At 38.2% G+C, this 20,953-nt stretch overlaps 3 protein-coding genes across 3 annotated transcripts; all 3 read right to left on the bottom strand.

The window, feature by feature from the left end:
- Positions 1-1,594: 1,594 nt before the first annotated feature.
- Positions 1,595-6,498, bottom strand: LOC132038021 (uncharacterized). Its single transcript, XM_059428744.1, has 5 exons — positions 6,059-6,498; positions 3,105-3,180; positions 2,468-2,470; positions 2,258-2,267; positions 1,595-1,707 (listed from the first exon to the last, which is right to left on the bottom strand). The coding sequence occupies exons 1-5, from the start codon at positions 6,496-6,498 to the stop codon at positions 1,595-1,597; spliced, it is 642 nt and encodes a 213-aa protein (XP_059284727.1).
- LOC132038020 (uncharacterized) lies at positions 6,495-7,281 on the bottom strand. The gene is made up of 3 exons (XM_059428743.1): positions 7,210-7,281; positions 6,977-7,096; positions 6,495-6,785 (listed from the first exon to the last, which is right to left on the bottom strand). The coding sequence occupies exons 1-3, from the start codon at positions 7,279-7,281 to the stop codon at positions 6,495-6,497; spliced, it is 483 nt and encodes a 160-aa protein (XP_059284726.1).
- A 6,458-nt stretch (positions 7,282-13,739) lies between these two features.
- LOC132037034 (uncharacterized) lies at positions 13,740-20,283 on the bottom strand. Its single transcript, XM_059427471.1, has 2 exons — positions 19,476-20,283; positions 13,740-13,979 (listed from the first exon to the last, which is right to left on the bottom strand). Exons 1-2 carry the CDS (start codon positions 20,275-20,277, stop codon positions 13,945-13,947), a joined length of 837 nt encoding a protein of 278 aa, XP_059283454.1. The 5' UTR covers positions 20,278-20,283; the 3' UTR covers positions 13,740-13,944.
- Between the last annotated feature and the right edge of the window lie 670 nt (positions 20,284-20,953).

Raw genomic sequence — 20,953 nt, 5'->3', positions numbered from 1 at the left:
AGATGCAACCATCCCGTCATGCACATGAGCCAGATAAGCTAAACACCCCTTGTTGACTAACTTTTTCCCCTGAAGGAAGGAAATGATCTTCTTCAAAGCGGGACTAGGAGTACCCCTCCACTCAAGTCTAGAAATGCCCGGCATGGCTAAAGTAACTATCTTGGCGTGACAGTTCAATATCGCGTAATAAGGAGAAAGTAAAGTCATACCCAAGATAATTTCAAAGTCCACTATATCAAGAATCATCAAATCTACCCAAGTATCATACCCCATAAAAGTAACCAAACAGGACCTAAAACTCGAGCAACAACCACATAATCTCCAACTGGAGTAGACACATGAACCGGTATATCTATGCTATCACAAGGTAAATCCCAACTAACGTCATGATATGTAGACACATACAAATAAGTGGATCTGGGATCAAACAACACAGATGTTACTTTATGCCGGACAGAAATGGTACCTGAAATAACAGCATCTGAGGCCTTTGCCTCGGGCCTACCGGAAAATGAGTAAAATGGGCCCCACCACGTGCAATCTAAAATCCCCCTCTCGAACTCTAGGACCCACCTCTAGCTGCCTGGGATCCACCTCTAGAACCCTGAGAACCACCGCGACCTGACTGAGCACCGCCCCTCTGAGAAGCACCACCTTGACCACCAGATGATGTCGGAGTCCTTTGGGGCTGATAATCCCGTCTGGGTTGGGAACATTTCCTAGCAATATGTCTAGCCCCTCCAAATGAAAAACAGATCAAAGGGGACGAAGGCTGATAAACTGAAGCTGAGGACCCCGATGAAACAACCCTGTCTTCTGGTCGAGAAAACGAACTCTCAGGAGCTCTCTGTCTGGGTGGATCACAGGAGGATGCCCGCAAAGCTGCGTGCATAGGGCAGATGGAATATGGCTGATACGACCTAGAAGACTGACCGGCGCCTCTCGAACTAGAACCACCATAACTCCCAGTCTGATGATGTCTCTTGTCACCACTCCCTCCAAATGCTCGGGCCTTAGCGGCCTCAACCAAAGAAGCATGCTCAACAATGGACTGGAAGGAAGCCCCCATGGCCTCCATCTGAAGGCAAGGAATCTAAATTGGACCGACCAACCCACTAACAAAACTCCTAATCCCGTCGTGCCCGTAGGAATCGGCGGGGGTGGAATAACGGCGGGATACGTATAACGAGTCACATAGGCCTCCACGCTTATACCTCTCGCCGAAGATGTAGAAACTCCTCCCTACGCGCCTCTCTCAAAGACCGAGACACATGCTTCTCAAGGAAGGCTTGGTAGAACTGAGTCCAAGTCAGGGGAGGAGAGCCCTCAGGTCTGCAAGCCACATATGGTTCTGGACAATTCTGCCATATGTGGTGCTCCTGGTACTTATTCATGGACATGGTCACATCAAGGACCTGAGATATATTAACATGTTAGATAATATTATTTTTATAAGAGTAAAATTTCAGGAAAAAAAACGTCTAAAACTTGTGAATTGAGTTACCTGTTTAATTGAGATTCCATTGATATTCTGAGGCATAGATAACTCATTAGGAGCAATTTTGCACATGATTAGTCTCATCCATGATAATTCTTAATTCATTTCTTCATTTTGTTTTCCATTTAACTCAGTTATCTCTTGGTCTAACTTCTTTACAACCTCATTAGACAAATTCTCATCTACAACATATCCATATGTTTTGAAAACTGGTAAATTCAACAATATATCCACATTATTCAACATTTATTTATGATGATATAAATACTTTTTGGGATCTAGTAGAAGAAATGCTTCATGTCCTCATAGCACTTCATAAAAATGATAAGCCTTAGGACTTTGTGCGGTCAAAGGCAAAAGATTAGTGGTTATTGTGTGCAATGCTCATGGGTCACAGAGAATGGATACTTTCAGAGTCACTGTGAATGAAAATATCATTATTCATGATTCCATATGAAAAGAAATCGAATTACTACTTCTTCCAATGGTAACATAAAGCAGACAAGACCACTATTTAAGCTCATTTAAGTTGCATCCTAAAAAGATTATCTGGAACTTGAACTCCACCGGTTTAGAAGATTCTGTTTTGTTATTTTGATAGTAAATAGTTGTGCTTATTGTTTATGCAACCTCTTTTCCTATGTGAAGCAACTATCATTCAGATTACATTAAGCATCTTATAAAGAAGAACCTGGTCAAGCTCAAAATGTCATTACAATCACACGAGTATTTATTTTATGTTGATTACCATTTTATTACTTGGTTCAACCTTCAAAAAGAGAGCATACAGTTGCAGCCAGGACAGATAAAGGCCTAAATGCTAGGGCCCCCAAATCGATCGAGTAGACATATACATTGAGAATAGGATGGTCGACATATTTTAAAACCTCAACTACTTTTGAAATATATAACCAGCAATATAGCACTTCATTTAGCATAACAAAGTAACAATGTAGACGACCAACACACCTCCTGCAAATGAATTTTGACATAGAAAGCTATGAAGGAAAAAAATAATCTCATTTCAAGGCATTCTAATATTTTACTGCTCATCCACATTAAAAGGGAGAAATTCTAATTTTCCATTCCACATCCATAAAGAGAAGACAAGATATTCAGAAAAAGAGATGCTAATCTAGCTTTGCTAGAACTCCGAAAGCAATGCCTTGATTAAGAATCCACTGAAGAACATTAATAAGAGCAAAAAAAAAAGGTATATGTTCAGAAAAATTATGGAATATCACCAAACATAGAATCATTCAATTTTTTACCACACTAATATATGCAGAACAATTCAATACTCAATCAAACATTAGAAAGTTTCAGAGGAAGCAACCAAAAGGTCCTGAACTAGTAGGGATTGGCCATGTGAATCCCCAGTATCCACTCCATTTTTTGGACCCATTTCATTTCAATATTACTCCTAAAATTTTGTGTAAAGCCAATTAGGGAAAACCATAATCATCAAATAAAATTCTTAAATTTCATTTCCAGCAAATTGAAGCACTGAAAAATCAGGAGAAGCAAGAAATATAGGACCCAAAATTCAAATCAAAACAAAAGTCAAGTAACCAAAAAGAATGCCAACGAGAGAAATTGAACATACCGCAGTGAAGAAAAGGCCAATGTGTTCAAGAATGATCTGAACAAAAATAGCTGAATTGGACTCATTAGGCAAGACCCTTTATGGTGAAATAAAAGATCACAGTTCTATTAAACTATCAAAAAGAAACAAAACACGCAATTTTAGGGAATACACAATCAAGCCATAAACAATTTTCCAAAGTCAAAATAGGAGAAAAATTACCTTAGGTACTGTGAGCCAGCGAGAAAAAAGAATCAAATTAGAATACAATTAACTGAAATTCATGTGTATGTATACAAAGATTTATATATACATACACACATATAGCTACCGGATCGTAAAAGAGTAAAAGGAAAGAAACACATATATAATGCTTGAAATCTAATAAAGAAATGCAATCAGATAAAGGGAGACTAGAAAGAGATGAGTTTCCTTGTTTGGGATTTGTGGCGAATGATGGTGAGACAAAATTTAGTTGTAGCAGCAATAGTAAGATGGATGAGTTGGGTTAGGTTGCAATGGTGGTGATGAGAAAGATCTACCCTTTCTGAAGTATTTCCCTAAAATTTCAAACTTAATTATTAAGAGAAAACAAAAAAACTGAGGGAATGGGTAATTGGTTGAAAATATGTTGGAGGGAAAGATAAACTAATTAGAATTGTCTTGAATTAGTTCTTTTTTGTAGCCGTACTTTTTTATTGCCAGTACAAGAGTAACTATTCCCAGCTAATATCTATTTTTCAGTAATATTTCACCGTAAAGAATACATTAGCGGCTATTAAGTTATTGCCACTAAATAATTATCTGTAAAAGTCTTTTTTGTAGTAATGTGTAATAGTTTAACAACCAAAAATAGAGTAAAACATCAAACTTAACCAAAATCATCAGAGATAAACCAATAACAAAGAACACCATGAGTTTACTCATTTACCGTTTACCGCATTAAGTCTTTCACTCATGAATCTGAAATCATCAACATGCCAACTTATAGATAACCAAAGATTTAATACATGACAATTCGCAGGCGAACAATCATTCGATACACCAAGACTATTATCCCTCGGAGGCTAATCGTCCTCTGGACTAGCACAGTAATAGATGCACCGGGCTACATGCCTTGGAGATCAATTGTCCTCTGGACTGACACAGTAATGCTCAAAAGCGATACGCTAGGATCCATAACGGCTAATCATCCTCTGGACTAGCACAACTTGTCCATACAGGCCCAAACACAAACAAATACATATCATGGCATATTAACTGAATCATCAATCATGACTCATAGCCGAATTTCCTTTTTCAAGTTATCTTCTCACAGTATAGGCATTTCAAATCATAATCAATTTAGAAAGTGATGTCCAAATCATTCATTCACGTTCAAGAAAAACCCATTCAAGGAAAACATGTTTAGAGTTTGAAGCTTTAGAAAAATACGTCTAATAATCCTTATTAGGGCAGCACATGTTCATCATAATAGTATAATTCGTATAAGGTTTGATGCGGGCTTGACCCTACACGCACATGACATTGTTCAATTGTCACTTTTAGTTCGAAAACAAGTTCAATCAAAGAACAACCACCAAACTAGGGTTTTAAACTTGTACAAACAATCAAAGTAGGATTTTCAACCATCAATCATGCTTTCGTACTTCCAAAGATGATTTCAAAATATAGACATACATGAGAAAACGTTTTTAAAAGTAGACATACTTCAATTTCCCACTAAAATCTAGCAAATGGGTTTTTTCGAGGTTCAACAATCACTCTACAATCGATTAGAATGAAAAAGATTAGAACTTCAATCCAATTCCACCCATCTCCCCCTTTTTGGAAAAATTAGGGTTTTTAAGTTAACATCATGCTCTTTCATTCATATGATTCATCCATGAATTCTAAACTCTTGCAAATCCCACACTAGACTCAATCCATTCAATAAACACCATTAGAGGTCAAAGATCTTACCTTTTTTTAGATTCCCCCAAAAGTTCTCTTCAATTTTTCTTCCTTTAATTTTCAAGAATATACGGATTGGAATGATAATATAGTATTAATCCTTGTGATTTTGATATATTTTAATCATAGGATGGTTAGAAACTCACCTTGTAAGGTTGGGAGAAGTTCTAGGTCTATTCTCCTCAAAAAGTCAGCCAAAAACGAAATTGAATGAATAATTTTTCAAAAATTCACCATCTTTTCATCAGTGCCCATGATTACATTGAAATATCCTCTAATGCACCATGGACCATCAACATTGGTACTAATAACAACAAGACTATCTCATAAATCTTTCCTTTCAAAAGAAGTGCACTTGGCATAAACAATTGTTATATAAACAAACCGGTCTCTAATGATTTGCTTGAATTTGAGAGTGATTTGTAGTTCATCATGAATATTGTCCACCACTTCTAGGTTTTTACTCCAAAAATACCAGAGCTTGCCATTCTCAATAGTGATACAGTTATCATATCCCAAATGTCTCTTATAACCTTCAATCTTGTTTTTGTTGACTAATGGCTACAAAGTCACTATTGTTAATCTTGAAAAGATGAATAGCTTTTTTGGATCTAACACCTCTGTTATTCCAAAATATTGCACTAATCATGAAATTCATAGAGATGAAAATCTATTTGGAACTCTTTTCCTTGCTAGAGGGAATAGTTTTTCTCTTACTTCCTTTGGTTTCTTGCTTTTTCCTCTATGTATGCTTCTCCCTCTTCTAACTGGAGAAAGTCCTTTTTCAACTACCTCCTTCAAATGATTTTCAGCTGTCAAGTCTTGCTTCTCATCTAAATCTCCTTTTTCATTGTTAGTAACTTGGGCAGGGCCAAGAAGTTAAAATTAAACTTTCTTCCACTTCATCATCAGAGTTACCTTTCAAATCATCATTAGGATTGGTCCACTTCAAAGTTTAAATAAACCACCAGATTTAGCCCTCTCACAGTTTTTTATTCTGGAGCTTAGGCTAGTGGAGATACCCTTTAACTTCCTCTTTCTTATCTATCACTTTTCTTTCTAGTGATTCTTGAACCATCTTTTCATTCTCTTCTTTGTATTCCATCGCCTTGCTTTCTTGAGATAATTGGTCCCCATTGACATTTTTCTCTTCAGTATCCTGATTTCCTTCCATTTCTTCCTGCTTGTTTTGTTCACTATTGTTCTCTCTATTGTCTTCATTTCCACTTTTGCTCTGAGTTGGTATGTTATGTTCATGAATTTTCTTATTATCATCCTCCATATCCTCCACATGCTCACTGTTTTGATATTCCCCCTCTTTCTGTTGTTGCTCATCCTTTTCTATATCTTTATCATTGTTAGTAGTAAGATCATTTTTTCCATTGTGATCTCTTTTATTCCCCTTATCCTTTTTGTGAGATCTCCCAGTGATGTTTTTGAAATGCACCTTATTCTTTTTCATAGAAGGTTTCTTTTTGGTCCTTTTTTTCTTCTTTTTGGTCTTGATCCTTTCATTGATGGTAGGAATTTTTTCCACCTCCTTTGCATGTTGTCGTTTCCCAGTGGTCTCTTTCCTTTTGACTTTGTTTTCCACATTTTCCTCCTGTTCAGTTTTCCATCATTCTCTTTCTTTTCATTTTCATTGTTGTTTTTGGGTTGATTTTGTTTCTCATTATCACTACCATCTTCTTTTTCATCATCCTCTTTTTCCTCTTCACCCTTTTGTTTTTCCTTAGCCTCTGCCTTCTTCTTCTCAGCATGTCAACATTGACTAATAGAATGGCCAAGTAATTTACAATTTATACAGAACTTCGGCACATTCTCATATTCAAATTTCTGTGTAAAACCTTTGAAAGGACTATCATCATCTTCCACTCCAATCCAAACAGAGTTAATTTTTGGCTTAGTCAAATCAACTTCAACTCTGACCTTAGCCATACTATTTTTGGCTTAGTCAAATCAACTTCAACTTTGACCTTAGCCATACTAGGCATAGTCCGATTTTCAGTGGTCATATCCATTGAAAGATGTGTACCAACGGTTCTAACAATTTGTTTAACCTAATGCCATGAATCACAATGTATAGATAAAGCTGGTAGAAGCACCCAAACCGGAACAATGGGAGAGCCACATCCGGCCTAAAATTAGGAGTCCACTTTTCGAGCCACATTACTTGGCCTTCAATTTCTATGGATCTTCTAAACCAAATGTTTTTGAGATCATCTTCATTACTGAAATCAACCATCACGGTTTTGAAATCGTAAACTCCTACTTTGAAATTACCTCTTACAATGACTTTTTTGCAAATTTGGATCGGATTCTCTCTATTTGAGGCCTTATCCTTTGGAATTTCCCAACTAAAGTCAGCCGATAATCTTCAGCCATTTCGATTTAGGTTAGGGTTGGGATTTGGATTTGTCGGAGCTTTCACAACTAAAGGAGTAAGTCGAATTCAACAGATTCTTATCATTAGCAGATGTTTTTTTGGGGGATGAGTGTTTTCTGGTTGAGTCACCGGAGGTGAGACCACCAGCGTCTCTATCAGAAAGAGTCGGAGCTCCGATCGCAAAAAAGGGGCTAGAAGGAATGACCGCTATAGGGTTAACGGTCTAATATACAGAGAGAAAAATATTTTTAGAGAGAGAATTTTTTTACCTAATAGTTAATTGATAAAGGAAAACCACTCATTTAGTTTATAGATAAATATAGTCTATAATATTAAGATAATATGTGAGTGTTGCCTTAACACTATACTAGCATGATAAGATGCACAAAGTAGTCATTGCACAAAGAGATGGCATACTAAGCACGGATAACAACATCAACCTCTATCCCATATAGCATTTATAATCCTAGAATCCGCACATACACTCATCACCTCTCATATACAGTACCCCATATACATAATATATTTAAGGCAATATCAATTTGGAAGAAATTTCCTCTCTAAGTCAAAGTCTTAACTTACCTCGGTCCGAACTAGCTTTAACCTTCTCGAACAACTTTTCCATGCTCCAAATCCACCACACAGGCTTGATCTATTCAAAAAGATACTCAACAATATTAACCAATCCAGTGGATCCAATTTCATATTTTAGACTAGGTTAAAGTCAATCCAAAGGATTAACACCGAGCCCGTGGTCATAGTTCAAAATAAATTAAGACTACTAATTCTACACCATTTCAATTTTCAATTCCCCAAAAATACCTGATTCTAATCCTAGGTTAAAATTCCCCAATTTCACCTCTTTAATCTATATTATAGGTGTAATAATTCATGAAAATCCAAGGTATAAATCAAATTAGGTGTCTAGAACACTCACCTAATGTTTGTAGATGAAAATTCCCTTTTTAATTGCCTCAAATCGAGCTCCCAAAACTTAAAAATATTGAAACGAATTTTGTCCAATTTATAGTTGTATAAGCCTTCTTCACAATCACGACAAGGTCCTACGTGATCGCAAAGAGCAACCAGGTGAAACCTTGCGCGAACGAGACCGACCTCCTGCGGTCACAAAGAGCACAGCAAGGCGCTAAGCCTGCCCGATCGCGAATCACTGCAACTGTACCAAAAAAAAAAAAGTATGCAATGCTGAAATGTGATTTTTTTAGAAAATACATCATTTGACCCCTGAACTTGGCACGAAAACTTAGTTTAGCTACTAAACGTAAGTTGTATTTATTTACCCCCATTAACAACTTTCAAGTTAATTAAATACCCCCTTAGCGGGTGGCATGGCAAGAAAGTGTGATGACTTTCTCAAAAGCGCGTGGAAGGGGGAAAAAAACACTAAAAATGATTCCAGCTGTACATATGTCCTCTTCTAATTGGATGACAATTTATTATACTTAATTATAATTTTTTAATATTTTTTTCCTTTTTTTTTTTTTTTTTTTTTTTTTTTCTCTCTTCTTCTTTCTCTCTTTTCTCTTTCTTATCCTCCACCACCACTACGTACCTTCCCCACCATAGCTGCTCGCATCTTTTGTTCTTCTTTTTCTAATTTTTTTCCCTTTCTTTTTCTAGGGTTCAAATGATTTGGGTTGCCTGAAACTTTAATTTAACAGTGTTAAATTCTTCAACCCAGTAAATGTCACCGGAATTTCACCGGAAAACATCTTGTTCGACAAATCTAAGGATTTCAAGCTTTTTAGATTACCCAACTCATTTGTTAAAGACCCAGAAAGAGCAATTACTTGAAAAAGCAACGAATCGATTTCTCAAGTCGTCAATTTCGATGGAATCCCACCGGAAAGTTCACAAATCGCCGCATATAACTGGACAAGTTCCGATAATCTAGGCCACTAGATATGTTGTTGTTGTGTGGGTTAAAAAAAACTGCTACATTTTGAAATATTCGAACTGGGTTTTCATGATTTGGTCAGAAAATTTTTGGGTATTGAGAAAGATTGAATTTTGGAACTTGGTTATTGAAAAAGATGGAGTTTTTCCCCCTTGGGTGTTGAAAAAGATTGATTTTTTATGACTGAGATGTGAAAATGACATTAAAAATGATAAAGGGGAAAAAATCAGCCATGAGTGCAACTACCATGGATGGAAAGAAAAAGGAAGTAAGTAGGGAAGACGGAAGAAGAAGGGGAAAACTAAACTAAATAAATATATAAATGAATAAAAATAAAAATGATTAAAAAATTAGTCTTTTTTTTTTTTTTTTTTTTTTTTGAACTTGAAAGTTGAAACAATGGGGCTTGGGGAAGAAGGAGAGGGATATGAGCATGCGGAGGTGCGGGGGGGGGGGGGGGGTTTAGGAGGAGGAGATCGGCCGAAAGGTATAGGGGCTATGGGTCCATCTTTTTTTGTTTTAATTATTGTTTAATAAAATAATAAAATAGGGAAAGAATGAAGAAGAAAGAGAAAAACTAAATAAATAAAAATAATTAAAAAAATATTTAATGACGTGGACCAATCACCAAGCGAGTGGTGAACAACATCCAGATCTCAACTGGTCCAAGCCACGTAAGGGGGTATTTAATTAACTTGAAAGTTGTTAAGGTGGGTAAATAAATACAACTTAAGTTTAGTTGCTAAACTAAATTTTCGTGTCAAGTTCAGGGGTCAAATGATGTCTTTTCTCTTTTTAAAAATCTGAAACCCAAATCGAATCATACCAGCAAGTCCCAAAACATTATTTGAACCTATGAAAAGTTTCAAATCTAGAAATGGGTTGTTAAAAGTCAAAACGAGGAGTTGAATTATCAAAAAAATTGCATTTATCTAGTTCATTTGCTTTTTAGACCGCCAAGATATCAAGTGTACAAGCATAAAGCTTTGGATGACATAAAGGAGAGAATAGTAGTATTCAAATACTATAAGGAACACATATTCAAAACCTCCAGGTCCAATGGGAGATGGTGAACAAAATTTCTCATTTCCTTGTTACGAGTTTTTGTAATTCTAGTCGGGCAATTCGCAAAATTGCCCTTCTTTTGGGGTGGTCTTTAAATTTTGTCCCTCATATGTGTGGTCTTTAAGTTTTTTCCTTCGCTTGGATACCTGAGGTTTTGGGTTCGAACCCCTACTCAGGCATAAAATAAAAAAATAATTTGGCAAGGCAAGAATGGGGAGTGTATGTCGGATCGGCATACAAATTCTTAAAGAAAAACTAAAGTTATGCCGGAGGGTGCATAACTTTCTTCAAGGCATAGTTTAGTTATGCCTTAGGTGACAGAACTTTTCTTTAAGGAACTATGCCTTATGGGGCAAACTTTTAATTAAGGCATAACCAAAAGTATGCCCCATAAGACAGAACTTTTCCTTAAGGCATGGACTTTGCCTTATAAGGCAAACTTTTAGTTATGCCTTAAGGAAAAGTTCCACCTTATAGGGCATACTTTTAGTTATGTCTTATGGGGCACACTTTTAGTTAAGGCATAACTATAAGTTTGCCTTGAAAAGTAAAAAAAAAATAAAAAAAAATATATATATATATATATATATATATATATATATATGCCTCAAAGCAAAGTCTACTCCCTCCGCAAGATAACTTTAGTTTTTCCTTAATGATCGTATGTCGGATCCCGCATACGTTCCCCTACAAACCCCGCCTTGCGATTTTTTTTTTTTTTTTTTTATGCTCGAGCGGGGTTCAAACCCGTAACCTCGTGATATCAAGTCGAATGGCAAAATTTAAAGACCTACAACATGAAAAATGAAAGAAAATTTAAAGACCACCCTAAAAGAAGGGCAATCCGCGCAAAAAAAAAAATGATTCTAGTCCCCACAATTTGGTATTGCCGGCAGTGAGAAGTGGTGAAGATCTCTTCTTCTTTTATGCTAAATATGAGCACATTTTGCTTGATTCGTAAAATCAATACTGCCTTTCACGACCGCAAAGCACATATAAATTAAGTGATAATATAAAAACTTCTTTTTTTTATATATACAAATAATATATCACTTCTACAATTAATTTATATTCTGCAAAATTTATTAATTATACGTATGTCATTCTGATTAGAAAAGATAAGAATTTATAACGACAAATGACGCCTTAAAGTGAACACAAAAATACTCTCATTCGCTTTATGAATTTTTATTTATAAATTTACTTTTTGTTACACAAAAACACGTTTCAATAATCGCATGAGAATATTCAAAATTTATGCTTAAATAACTCAGAATACACGTGCAGCACACTACTAATATTCACAAAAATAAAACGAACCGGGAACAAAACCTATAAACACCATATGATACTATGTTGCTAATCAGTTTGGCGAGTTATAGCTATTTAATGATTTTCTATGTTATCTAATCAAGGTTATTGTATAAAATAATATTTTCAATGTTATCTAACCAAGATTATCATATAAAATTACAACATCTTACTCCCTCCGGTCTAATTTATTTGTCATATTTTTCTATTGCACGTGTCTTAAAAAAATATAAATTAAAAGAGTGATTTGACTAAATTATCCCTATTTATTGATGGATCTCAATTTAATTCTACTTTCTTTTTCACCACATTAACCTCTCCATGTCTATATATATATATATATATATATATATATTATGAATCTAGATATAGATAAGGTGACGCGCACCTCTCTATGGCCACCATTACTCTTTATCTATTTTCTAAATTTTTTGAATTTTTTCCTTATATTATGTTTAAAAAATCTTCAGAAAATTATGTTCTCTTAATTTTGCTCTTTCTTCATTATTGGTACTACTATTTATTTCTTTTCCTGGACACCCGGCTTTTGCATTCATTGTCTTCCGTTTTTCTTTTTAATCTTTTGTTATAGATTCATCTTTTCTTCTTTCTGAGAGGAAGACTAAACACGTGCTTTCAATTAATGTAGAGTTGAAATGTTTTCTTTCATTGTAATCACTATGAGCTCTATTTGGACCACTGCAAAAGAAACGAATAGAAACTTTTAACTATAATTATAAACTCATTAACCATTTGGCAGGGGTTATAGAAATAAAGAGTTAGATTTGTGAGGTACGGAGGCAGACTATATAATGGCTTGTGGGAAAAGGAGAGAAGACAAGCATATGGAGCACTAACTTTTTTTGAACGGAGTTATTGCAGTTTTATGAAGTATCTCGTCATTGCTTCCTCAGGTTGTCCATATTCCTCTCCTAATTTCATATATTTTGTTTTTGCAAATTATGTAGTGTTCAATTTGGCTGCAATAGCATCATAGTAGGTTGTGAGTCCGTTATGAAGATGGTATTGATTTACATACAACTTTATGAGTTTTGCAGCTAATTATAAGTGACGAACATGACGACTCTTTATTTTATTTTATTTTATAGGATACATATAAAATAAGTCTTACAATAATTTTCTTTTAGGTACAGTCAAACCTCTCTATAACAGCATCCGCATATAACACCTCTCTATAACAGCTAAGATTTTTCGGAACCGATTTTTTATGTTATATTTTACTTCTATAACAACATTTTACTTATAACAGTAACAACCAACTTTATAACAGTACACTCTTTGTAAAATTACCCCCGATATAATAGCTATCTGCTTTTTTTGGTAATATAATAATTAACCGTCTTTATAAAAATAGAACAAGAGAATATGGAAGCCGAAGACGACAATGAAAGTGCTGATGAAGAACCTCAACCTATTGTTACTTGGACTAAGTTAGAAGATTCAACGGTTCAACTCTTAGATTCTCTTCAAGGGAAAGCAATTGGATACCCGTTTGCTGAAAGTTTGGACGCAAATCTTCGTAAATTCAACCATTATATCACACTAAAATATTGGATTCTACAAAATAAGCTACAATTATGAATTTCTTCCATCAATCTTGAAAGAATTTAATTTTCAAGTATTGTAGATTTAAAATGTGTGTCAATGTCACACCTCCAAAATTTTCGCATCATTTGCATCGTGAGTAAACTAACGTAAGCTCAGAGAGATCATGGAACCCTTATAAGGTTAAGGAATACTTTTAACAAGTGTTAAGCAAGTGTCTAAAGGTTCTGCGATCAAGCAAATCAAAGAAAAATAAGTTTGTCAAAAATTTGAAAAAATTGGCAGAATTTAGAACATAATTTTGAGTAAACTTCAGAGAGGTATATTGTCACGACCCAAATCTGACACTCAGGCCGTGACCGGGCACATTTCGAGCTTCTACCCATAAGGCGAACCCTCTAAGCTAATCATGCGAATATTAACGAATAAAATGAATAATACGCAAAGTCTTATAATATAAAGAAAAGTGCGGAAGCGAAATACAAATACTGAGTCTTGCCCATAAACCCTATAAAAATGTCTAAGTCATGGAACTACTAGTCTGAATATAAAAGTACGAGACATAGCTCGGAATACTACTAAGTCAACTAACGAAGAAGAGGCCGCCATGATCTAATGGTGGCTCACCTCGACTGAATTGGACTGAACAAAGCTGGAGTGAATCAAATATCGGCTATCTGGTCACCGTTATCCACACCTGCACACATACAACATCAACAAGCGTGAGTCTAAAAGACCCAGCAAGATCATCGACACTCTCAGCTTACCCCTGGGGCAAGTCTTTGAAATCCCTGATAATGCATAAAGGCAATTACACAAAGACAAGTACATTAAATATATACAAATACTGAAGCTAAGTCTGAAATCATGAAGCATAAACAAGCAAGACATGAAATACTCTAAATCTAAATCTATGCTCACGGGACATAGTACGTATTTATCTATGTCTTACCCCGTTTTCCGGAGAGGGCATTATTTACCCCCATCTTACCCGGACGAGCAATAGATGCACTACACTGAATCTGAATCTATGCTCACGGGACATAGTACGTATTCGTCTATGTCTTACCCCGTCTTCCGGAGAGGGCATTATTTACCCCCATCTTACCCGGTCACTTAAAATTCTAGCATCTATCTCTCAATGAACATTAATGGGACCTATGGAAGTGTGCCCTCTACGAAGATATGATAAGTGTAACACACATCCAATCAATACCACTTCTAAACTTTACATTTATATAATTAGTATCCATGTAAACGAAATTACGCTAAAGGACTCATACGGTCATTACTTTAGAAACTTGAAAATTATCCAATTTAGATCATGCTTGCCCACTCACACGAACTAAATGGTTTAAATGCATACATACAACACAATCATATGCTTTTTATGAAAAGCAAGTAAACTAAGAGTTTAAGCCTCACTTGCCTTATAACCGGAACGCAACCTCTCTTGAAGTGTCAAATTTCCTTCAAACAATCTTCAATAGCCTCAATCTATTCAATACCATAAATAAATTATCTAAATTAGTCTAAGGAAACTAATCCTATAATTTTAGGTTATAATTAAATCTCAATATTCTATACCTTGATTCCATAATAATTCTTTTAAAAAGTGAAATTTGTATCTCAATATCATTAACAAATAATTGTATAATATACTTATATATGTATGTGTTCCACTCCCAACATCCCAAAATAAATAATGTTTATCGAGTAGAAGTGAAGGAAAACACAAAAGAAAGAAAGAAACAAAATGAGCAAAGAAATAAAAGTGAGCAACTACATGGTTGCACGTGAATTGCAGAAAAGAAAAAGAAGCAATTTCACAATTTGAACCCCACTCTCTCTGCCAATCCCACAATTCTTCATAATAAGACAAAATCCCTTGTAACATGATTTCTTAAATATCAAAGTCAACAACATGCTATGTACCTGAATCTTTTAACTTTGGAAAAATTCACCGTGTTAGCAGTTGCACAGCAATTTTCATGCTCTCTCTGTATCATTAATTCTTTTTTCTCCTTTTAGGTTAGAAGTAAGTTAATAATTTTTTTTTCTTGTATTGTCCCTCTACCCTTTGAAAATATAACGTGCACAAGTAACGTGAACGAGAATAGTGGGCTTGGCCCACTCACTCCCTAACTTAACTAATTCATGCACCTTTCATATACTATATCATAAACAAATATAATATTTCTAATAATAATCTACATATATATTATAGGAATATAATATCCGCTTCGATACGAAACCTGCTAAAATTAAGTAAGCTACAAATAAAGAAGTCATTCTAGACACTTGAAAAATATCGGGTTGTTACATTCTCCCTCCCTTAAAATAACGTTCGTCCTCGAACGTAGGAAAAACTCTTCGCGTGGTCAAAGAGCAACACATTAACAATCTTAACTGTCTCAACCAGTCTCTTAGGCCTACTGAAATTTGGGCAGAGTTTCCTCTATAATTATGACTAATGTCACTTATATATCTGGTATAAAACCACTAATAGCAACACCAACAAACATCATCATAAATAAATCAACATATACTAGGGAGTTCCGAGCGACTCCATACCATCAATCACATGTAAAATGGGCCACCAGGCGACCCCGTACCATCATGCAAAATTACAAATAAAAATATAACACCAATGTAACTCAAATAAGTCAATGCATAAATGCGAATATATAAACGCATTATCCATTAGTTTAATCCTCGTGAAAACACATAAAGAGTATACCTGTAACCAATGCACATATGCATTGGAGCTTCTTCTCTTGACATGACTCAAGAGAAAAGCTCGGGATATCTGTCTCGAATGTCCTGCTCTGCCTCCCAAGTAGCTTCCTCACTCGGATGGTTCTTCCATAAGACTTTTACAGAAGGAATACTCTTGGATCTCAGCTGGCGAACCTGCCTGTCTAAAATAGCTATTGGGGCCTCCTCATAGGCTAACTTTTGATCAAGCTGAACTGTCTCATGGTCAATAACCTGAACAATATGGCTCGGGTCTCTAGAGTATTTTCGGAGCATAGAAACATGAAAAACTGAATGAACTCCTGCTAAGGACGGCGGTAAAGCCAATCTATACGCAACTGCTCCTATCCGCTTTAGGATCTCGAAAGGACCAATATATCTCGGGCTTAACTTGCCCTTCTTGCCAAATCTCATGACACCCTTCATGGGCGATACTTTCAACAATACCAAATCACCCTCCATGAACTCAAGATCACGAACTCTCTTGTCCGAATAGGATTTTTGCCTGCTTTGAGCTGTCTTGAGCCGGTCTTGGATTACCTTTACCTTGTCCAAAGCTTGCTGAACCATCTCTGGACCCAAAAGCTTCCTCTCACCTGGTTCGAACCAACCAACTGGAGAACGACACCGCCTACCGTACAAAGCCTCATATGGAGCCATCTCAATACTGGAGTGGTAGCTGTTATTATAGGCGAACTCTACCAAAGGCAACTGCTCGTCCCAATGACCTCCAAAATCGATGGCACATGCCCTCAACATGTCCTCCAAGATCTGAATAACCCGCTCTGACTGACCATCAGTCTGCGGATGGAATGCTGTACTGAGCTCAACCTTAGTACCCAAAGCCTTCTGAAAAGACTGCCAAAACTGAGCTGTGAACTGTGACCCTCTGTCAGAAATGATAGAAATGGGCACGCCATGCAATCGAACTATCTCACGAGTATAGATCTGTGCTAACTGCTCTGCTGTGAATGTAGTCTGAACCGGTATAAAATGTGCGAATTTGGTAAGTCTGTCCACAATCACCCAAACTGAATCATGTCTCCTCAGAGTACGTGGCAAGCCTACCACGAAGTCCATAGTGATTCTCTCCCACTTCCACTCGGGAATAACCAGATTCTGAGCTAACCCTCCAGGTTTCTGATGCTCATACTTAACCTGTTGGCAATTCAAACAACGAGCCACATAATCAGATATGTTTCTCTTCGTCTTCATCCACCAGAAATGTTTCTTCAAGTCTTGATACATCTTTGTAGCTCCCGGATGTATGGAATAGCGAGAACTATGAGCTTCTTCCATAATAGTCTGCCTCAGGTTTCCTACATCTGGTACACATATCCTGCCGTCATGCCATAACACTCCATCGGAGTCAATAGTCGCTCTCTTAGTCTGTCCCTGCTCCACTTGCTCTTTGAGCTTAAGCAACCGGCGATCCTCGAACTGATGAGCTTTGACCTGCTCAATCAAAGAAGATTGTGCAACTACGCAAGCAAGTATCCCTCCACAAGGCGTGGCATCAAGTCTAACACCACTATTGGCCAACCGCTGAAAATCTATAGCTAAAGGTCTGATTGAAGCTGAAATAGAAGCCAAGCTACCCATTGACTTCCTACTCAAAGCATCTGCCACTACGTTAGCTTTCCCCAGGTGGTACAAAATTGTCATATCATAATCCTTTAGTAACTCAAGCCATCTCCGCTGCCTCAAATTCAAATCTTTCTGCTTAAAGATATACTGAAGACTCTTGTGATCTGTAAATATTTCACATGGCTCGCCATACAAATAATGCCGCCACAACTTCAGGGCAAAGACCCACTTCGCTGCTAGCTCTAAATCATGAGTCGGGTAGTTCTTCTCGTGGTTCTTAAGCTGTCTAGAGGCATATGCAATCACCTTTCCTCTCTGCATCGAACACAACCTAAACCCACTCTTCGAGGCATCACAATACACCGAATAGCCTCCCTCCCCGCAAAGGGCAAAGTCAATGCGGGGCCGAAGTCAAAGCCGTTGTCTTAAGCTTTCGAAAGCTCAACTCACACTCCTCTGTCCACTTGAACTGGACATTCTTCTGCGTCAATCTGGTCAACGGTGCAGCTATGACTGAAAATCCTGCCACGAAGCGTCTGTAATAACCGGATAAGTCTAGAAAACTCCTGATCTCAGTAGGAGTAGTAGGTCTAGGCCACTGCTGCACTGCATCAATCTTCTTTGGATCGACTAGAATACCATCCTTAGAAACCACGTGACCTAAGAACGCCACTGTATCCAACCAGAACTCACACTTCGAGAATTTGGCATAAAGCTTGTGTTCTTGCAACTTTTCTAACACCGCTCTCAAATGACCCTCATGCTCCAACTGGCTACGGGAGTAGATCAATATGTCATCAATGAATACTATAACAAAAGTGTCGAGAAAAGGCTTGAACACTCGATTCATAAGATCCATAAATGCTGCTGGGGCATTAGTAAGCCCAAACGACATGACCAAAAACTCATAATGGCCATACCGAGTCCGAAATCTTTGTCTTAGAGATGTCCTCTTTCTTGATCCTCAACTGATGGTAACCCGATCTCAAGTCAATCTTGGAAAAAACAGATCGCACCCCGAAGCCGATCAAATAAATCATCTATACGAGGTAGTGGATACTTGTTCTTGATGGTGACTTTGTTCAATTGCACGTAGTCAATACACATTCGCATAGAACCATCCTTCTTCTTCACAAATAATACCGGAGCACCCCAAGGTGACACACTGGGCCTGATGAAGCCCTTATCAAGCAAATCCTGAATCTGTTCCTTCAGCTCCCTCAACTCAGCAGGTGCCATACGATACGGGGGAATAGAAATAGGCTGAGTCCCCGGTAAGGTATCTATGCAAAACTCAATCTCTCGGGTGGGAGGCAATCCTGGCAAATCCTCAGGAAATACATCTGGATAGTCCCGTACAACCGGAATCGTCTATAGTCACCGTCTCGGCTCGAGTATCCCGAACCGTGGCTATGAATCCCAAAAATGTACCGGCTAATCAACTTGCGGGCCCTGAAATAAGAAATGATCCGCTTCTCCGGGAGCGGCTGTGGTACCTTTCCACTCTAATCTCGGCTCTCCAGGTATATCAAATCTAACTAGCTTGTTACGACAATCAAGTGTAGCATAACAGTCGCCAACCAATCCATACCTATGATGACATCAAAACTGACCATCTGAAGCTCGTGAAGATTCACCAAGGTCTCTGTACTCTGAATAGATACTATACAATCACGATATACTCGATCTACCACTATAGACTCCCCAACTGGGGTAGATACTAGAAAAGGCGCATCTATGTAATCGAGTACCCGCTCCAAACAAGTAGCATAGAATGGGGACACATAAGAATAAGTGGATCCAGGATCCATTAAAGTAAATGCCGGATGAGAACAAACTGTGAGAATACCTGTGACTACTGCATCACATGCATCAACATCCTGTCTGGCCAAAGCAAAGAAACGGGGCTGTCCACCCACTGCCTGTGCACCCTGAGTACCCTGTCTAGCTGCTCCACGACCTGCCTGTGGTACTGCTCTAGCTGGAACTGCAGCTATAGGTGGGGCCGCAATGGCACCCTGCTGCTGGGCTGCCGGCTGGCCTGCGCCTACAACTCTAGGACATGCAAAAGACAAATGACCCTGCTCCCCACAAGTATAGCATCCAGTGAAACCCCTCATACACCTGCCTGAATGGTTCTTCCCACAAGAAGAACAACGATAAGCCCTGTTCTGAAAAGAACTACGTCTCTGGTGCTGTTGCTGCCCCTGCCCCTGCCGGGCTGACTGAGAACTAGGTGAGTCCTGAGAATGATTATGTGAAGCTGACTGAGGAGGTCTAGATGACCCCTTACCCTGAACACCCTTGCTCCCAGATGGAGCCAAACCGGATGCCACTGATGTACGCGATTTCTTCCCTTCTCGCTCAGTCTTGTCCTCTAGATAGTATCCCTCTCGACGCATAGCACTATCTAGAACTTGATCATAGGTAGACCTCCGCACCTCAGTAGCCAAGGCGGTACGGTGGGACCTTATCAACCCATTCACAAATCTCCTGACCCGATCCTCCTCAGTAGGAATGATCTCGAGACCATAACGAGACAACCTGGTGAATTCTGCATCATACTGTGCCACAGTCATGTCGTTCTGTCGAAGCTTTTCAAACTGATCGCGCAAAGCATCCCGCTGACTAGGAGGAAGGAACCTGTCCATAAAAAGTGTCACGGCGGGCCCAAGTAAGTGGGGGCAAACTCGCACGCCCGTTACGACTCAAAGTAGTCCACCATGACTCGCCAATCCGAGAAAGCCGAAAAACTGTGAAGTCAACCCCGTGAGTGTGCAAGATACCCTGAGTCGTCAAAATCTTCTCACACCTGTTTATGAACCTCTGGGGACCCACTGACGTAGGGGTCGCATCGAAGCTCGGCGGTCCAAAACCCATGAAAGCTCTAAGCTCATCTGTAGCACTTGCCCTTCTACCAGTAACCACAGTCACACCCCCTGGATGAACTGCAGGCTGTGTTACCATCTCAACTGGTGGTGGAGTTAAACCAGGTGGTGGTGTCTGAAAATCCTGTGCAACCCGCTGCTCTGTGGTAAGAGTGGCTGGTGTCTGACCACCCACACCCTCCTGAGTCTGAGAAGTAGCTGGAGGCGTAACCCCACCTAGACGAGGAACAATAGCCTCCATAACTGAAACCATCCTGACCAATAGCTCTGGCGGTACTGAAACTGTAACTCCCTCTACTGGGGCTGCTGCTGGTATGTCCATGACATCCTCCTCTGTCGGAAGCTCGGGTGGTGCCTGTCTGGCAGCTGGGGGTCTACCTCTAGGCATAGCAGCCTGTCGTGCCGGAGCCCGTCCTCGTGACCCGGCTCTCCCCCGTGC

This window comes from Lycium ferocissimum, chromosome 11 (assembly GCF_029784015.1).
Source record: "Lycium ferocissimum isolate CSIRO_LF1 chromosome 11, AGI_CSIRO_Lferr_CH_V1, whole genome shotgun sequence".
NCBI classification, from domain to species: Eukaryota; Viridiplantae; Streptophyta; class Magnoliopsida; order Solanales; family Solanaceae; genus Lycium; species Lycium ferocissimum.
Note: the sequence above shows the minus strand (reverse complement) of the source record. Positions and strands in the feature narration are given on the sequence as shown.